General features: G+C 42.0%; 1 protein-coding gene across 1 annotated transcript in view; it reads right to left on the bottom strand.

Annotated features, from left to right (window-relative positions):
* The window catches only part of LOC133520987 (uncharacterized protein K02A2.6-like), a 3,761-nt gene extending 188 nt beyond the window's left edge, over nt 1–3,573 (bottom strand). Inside the window, exon 1 of the mRNA XM_061855707.1 lies at nt 10–3,573. Within this exon, the coding sequence (XP_061711691.1) occupies nt 10–3,573 (3,564 nt within the window). The remainder of the gene's footprint in view (nt 1–9) is intronic.
* Between the last annotated feature and the right edge of the window lie 1,774 nt (nt 3,574–5,347).

Genomic DNA, 5,347 nt, shown 5'->3' with positions numbered 1-5,347 from the left:
TTTCCCTACAGATTGACTTGGTTCAATTGGAGGTATTCCCAGCATAGCAGCCCATTGATTAGAGCTAGGTATTTCAATGATAGTATCATCCTGATAATCAGCATCACTGGTACTATCCATCTCTGTACACTTATCATTATTATCTTCATCTGTTGTACCTTCTCCCCTTATCACTTCATCTTCAGGCAACACTCTGTCAGTTACAGTTGAGTCCTCTGCTGTAGTTTTAATCAATTGATCTATATGTCTGTTTACTAATGAACCATCTGTAGCTTCAACTTGGTAACTAGAAGGACCACCTTTACTAACTACTGTTCCTGGTAACCATTTAGCACCCTTTCCATAATTTCTGTACATAACTTTTTGACCGATGTTACCTTCTCTTCGTTTCACTTGTGCATTTCGATCAATTTGCTGTTCTATATTTTTATGTACTATATTATTGGGATGAATCACGTCCAGCAAAGTACGTAGCTTTCTATTCATAAGTAGTTCAGCCGGGCTTTTGTTTGTTGCCGAGCAAGGAGTGGCTCTCAAACCTAAGAGCATGTTAGTAATCAACACATCCCACGGCAAATTATTCATTTTTCGTAATTTATTTTTCACGGTCTGAACCATCCTTTCAGCTAAACCGTTCGTGGCAGGATGATAAGGTGCAGTCTTAGCATGTTTTATTTTATTAGCCTGAACAAATTGCTCCATTTCTACCGATGTAAATGCTGTGCCGTTATCAGACACAATAGTTTCACATAAACCATGGGTGGCAAACAACCCACGCAAGTGTTTGATGACTGTAGCCGAGCTTGTATTAGGGACCATGAACACTTCAGGCCATCTAGAATAAGAGTCCACAACTATCAGAAAAATCTTTCCTTGGAAGGGTCCCGCAAAATCCATGTGTATTCTAGACCATGGCCTTGTAGGTGTAATCCATTCGTGACTGGTCTTAGGTGGCATGTGCCGATGTTCCAGGCATATGGAACAGTTCCCAATAAGCTTTTCAATTTCTTCATTGAGTTGTGGCCACCAAACATAACTCCTTGCCAGAGCTTTTGTTTGTACAATGCCATTGTGAGTACTATGAAGTACTTGTAAAGTTGCTTTACGCAATGCAGGAGGAATCACCACTCGACAGCCTAATAGTATACAGTCCTCCTGTAGAGATAATTCTGTACGATGAAGCCAATACGGTCGTAACTCGTTGTCGGTTATTTTAGCAGGCCAGCCACGGTATATGTGATTCATGACAGCCGCCAACGTAGTATCTTTTTTTGTTTCTTTTGCTATCTGATCAGCATCAAAAGGGAAGTCTTGAGGTGTTTCCGCTATAAGTAAAATCTCGCTGAGATCTTGTTCTGGTTGGTCAGGCACTGGCTGTGGCCATCTACTTAAACCATCGGCATGTCCGATCTGGGACCCTGGCTTGTAGATTATTTCATAGCTGTGTGCGGTTAAAGCAAGAGCTATTCTCGTTAGTCGAGGTGATATCATGCCAGGCATTGGTTTCTTCGGATCAAAAATACCTAGTAGCGGCTTATGATCTGTCACAATAGTAAAGTGACGTCCGATTAAATAATTATGGAATTTTTGAATGCCAAACATTATCGATGCTGCTTCTTTGTCGAGTTGAGAATAACGCCGTTCATGAATATGTAGCGTCCGCGAGCTCATGGCTATAGGGCGCTCCTGACCGTCGTCCATCACGTGCGCGAGTACTGCGCCCACGCCATATTCCGAGCTGTCACATGTCAGCAATAAACGTTTATTTAAATCATAATGAACTAAAGTCATATCAAATGATAGAAAGTGTTTAGCCTTTTCAAATGCCGTTTGTTCGATCACTGTCCATTTCCACGCTTGAGTTTTGTCGAGCAGTCGATGAAGAGGTTCAAGCATCGTAGCTTTATGTGGTATGAACCTCTCATAGAAGTTGTAAAGACCGAGAAAAGCCTGTAATTCGTGCACGTTTTGCGGTTCTGGAGTGTTTATAATAGCTTCCACTTTACTTGGCGCTGGATGAATACCTACTGCATCAATAACGTATCCAAGGAATTCAACCTTTTGTCTGGCTAACTTACATTTGTTGCGGTTGAGCCGAAGTCCAGCTTTGCCAATACGAGTGAGTACCTCGTCCAGACGTTGCCACATTTCGGAGAGAGTGCGACCCGCTATGATGATGTCGTCTATGAGGACCGCTACCCCCTGAATTCCGGCTAACAATGCTGTCATCAAACGCTGAAAGATACCCGGACTTGCCTTGACTCCAAATGCTAGGCGATGAACCGAGTACAAACCTTTGCAAGTATTCAAAGTAAGTAATTTAGCCGTCGCGTCGTCCACGGTCACCTGTGTGTATGCTCGGTTCAAGTCTAGTGTTGAGAAATACTTGCCCCCTGCAATGGTAGCGAAAACTTCATTAGCAGTCGGCATCGGATAGGTATCCGATTCTGTAGCTTGATTTACCGTACTGCGGTAATCCCCGCACAATCTTATGTCACCTGACTTTTTTATAATGGGTACGACTGGAGTCGCCCATTCAGAAAAAGACACCGGGCGAAGTACCTCTTCGTGGACCAATCTGTCAATCTCTTTTTCGACACGATCTTTAATAGCATATGGTACCGGTCGCGCTTTGATATATTTAGGCGTAGCGCCCGGTTTCACATGAATGGACACTGGTTGGCCTCGGTAAGTACCTAATCCGTCTTTGAATACCTCACTATGTTTCGCAATGATCGTATCCGTATTATGATCGATGTCTAAGTTCAATACACTGTCAATGTTCAGTGAGAAATTAAGCGGTGCAAACCAATCGCGGCCTATAAGGTTAGGGCCTTTACCCTTAGCGACAAAAACATTTAAATCACGAGCAATGCCTTTATACTGCACATGAAGAGTTGTCTGCCCGAGCATCTCGAGGGGCGCGCTCGTCCAAGTGCGCAGCGCGATCGGCGGCTGCCTCAGCGGCGGCCGCGCCAGCGCGCGCCACGTGCGCTCGTTGAGGAGCGAGTAAGCGGCGCCCGTGTCGACTTGCATGCGCTGCAGCGCGCCGTTTAGCGCCACCTGCACGTCGAACGGCGGTACGCGATTGTCCGTGTCCACGTTGTAGATACCACCGATGTACTCATCTTGCTCCTCATCAATGTGTGTGTAGTTAACGGTCCTGTTGCCCCCTTTTTTCTTAGCGAGGCAAATCTTTTCCAGATGTCCTTTCTTCCTACAATAACGACAGATTGCGTTAGCGAAACGACATTCTCCTCCATGGTGATCTCCACATCTGTAGCACAACCTGGTGCTTGTACCGCCGGAAGTGCGCTTGGAATGTACAGCGTTGACATCCATGGGCTCCGGCGTAGTGGACGCCGCCGCCTGCGCGAAGGTGCTGGGCGTCGCGCTCGATGTGGATTCGTCGGAAACGGAGCTACCTATCACGATCATACGAACGTCTTTTTCCGCACTCTCAGACGAAAGTATCGCATCGACAACGTCTTTGTAACTGAGTTTATTCTTTTTTAATAGTTCATATTGCAATTTATGATCGTTCATACCACACACAAGACGGTCGCGTAGCATCCGTTCCAAGTCATTGAAATTACAAAACGAACCAATTTTCCTCAAAGCCGTAATATATTCAGACGCTTTTTCGCCTTGTTTTTGGTCTCGTTTATAAAACTTATATGACATTGATATTTCATTGGGCTTAGGACTGTAATGTTCCGTTAGAATAGTTACAATGTCACTGAATGTCACATCACTAGATTTTTTTGGAGTTATTAACGCTAAACACGTCTCAAACACTTGTGAGCCACACACTGTAAAGAAATTAGCCTTTTTTGCATTGTCCGTATCAACACCATTGGCTTCAAAACAATAGTTTAACCTATCTAGGTAATTTTCCCAACAGTCTGTCTTAGGGTTAAACTCATGAAATTTCACTGATTGTCTTGACATCTTGATAAAAATATATCCACTTTACGTACGTCGCCACTATTACGTCCAATAAAACACTATTTAAATGGAAATAACTTTTAATATGCTAGGAAGCACATATTGACACGACTTACATAGGAATATAAGTGAAGTACCTTCAGTTACTTTTTATCATAGAAAGTAAAAGAGTCTACCCACATCATTACATATATATGACAAGTAGGGTCTAGTGTTATTTGGCTGCGGTTTTCTGTACGGTGGAGATACTTCACCAGGTGGGCTCTGTTTTAGATCTGGAGTAAAATCCGCTGTGCTTTGCCCTACCACACTAAGCGAGACGACATTCACAGTGCCCATACCTCTCTTGAACTAAACTACATTATGAATGGTTACCGTTTGTGAAAAGTTGCAATATCTGCGATACAATATCACTAATATCAGTCTTTACGCATTCGGTATGTAAAATGCATCAAACTCAAGCAGATAAGTGAACTTTTTTTATGTTGCTGTGACCACAAACGTATACACTACAGAAATAAGTAAGCGTACAATATTTTTCTATCGGGCAATAAATATTGCACATCGGTCTTTGGAAAGATATTCGGCAAATTTTGGCTTTAAGAGCGTTGTTCCACACTATTTTTATGATAATAAATAACTCCGACAACGATATATATATATATATATATATATATATATATATATATTCCACCATCGGCTGTATAGGCAGGGTCACTAGCTACTAGGCCAATCCGGTCGTCAAAAAATCTTTGTGATGTTTGTCGTAAGTCTCATAAGATTTCATACCTATTTAAAGTTCACACGTCATCAATTTGACCTCAAACTAAGAAAGTTCATGAAGTGCAGTATTTATTTAATATGAAACTATACTTACTAAATACGATGATTAATGGACGGTTGCCAGTATTAGCAAACCGTCGTAAACAGCCAATTGTCTCTTTCCATTGTTTCTTTCTTTGCCCCGATCTGCAATATTATTCGCAGGATACCATACCTGTACTTAAAACCGACAGAGTTTTGCTATTAAATTCCCGTAAAATTCTTTTACGCCCTCCAGTATTCCCCATATACATTACAATCATATGTCAAGAATCGATTGAACACAAGTCAATATTCTGCGGAACGAGTATTGAGACAAGCAAACGGCATCAGTGTTTGATATGAGATGTAATTTGACTGTCAGCTCCAAACAATCGAAATGAACCTGCCACGTAATGAAAGGCGAGTTTCAATTCTATACATCCGGTTACGATGAAATATGGCTTAATCTTTACAAGAAATGATTGATATTTCTTTAAACAACAGTCTTCTTTTCCAAAGTAGCTCGTCACAAAAAACTAATCGTTTCCTCAACATTCACCAAAATCAGCTCCTACAGTATACACACAGGATTTAA

Source organism: Cydia pomonella, chromosome 9 (genome assembly GCF_033807575.1).
Source record: "Cydia pomonella isolate Wapato2018A chromosome 9, ilCydPomo1, whole genome shotgun sequence".
In the NCBI taxonomy this organism is placed as follows: Eukaryota; Metazoa; Arthropoda; class Insecta; order Lepidoptera; family Tortricidae; genus Cydia; species Cydia pomonella.
The sequence above is the reverse complement of the archived record's forward strand: the minus strand, read 5'-3'. Positions and strand labels throughout refer to the sequence as shown.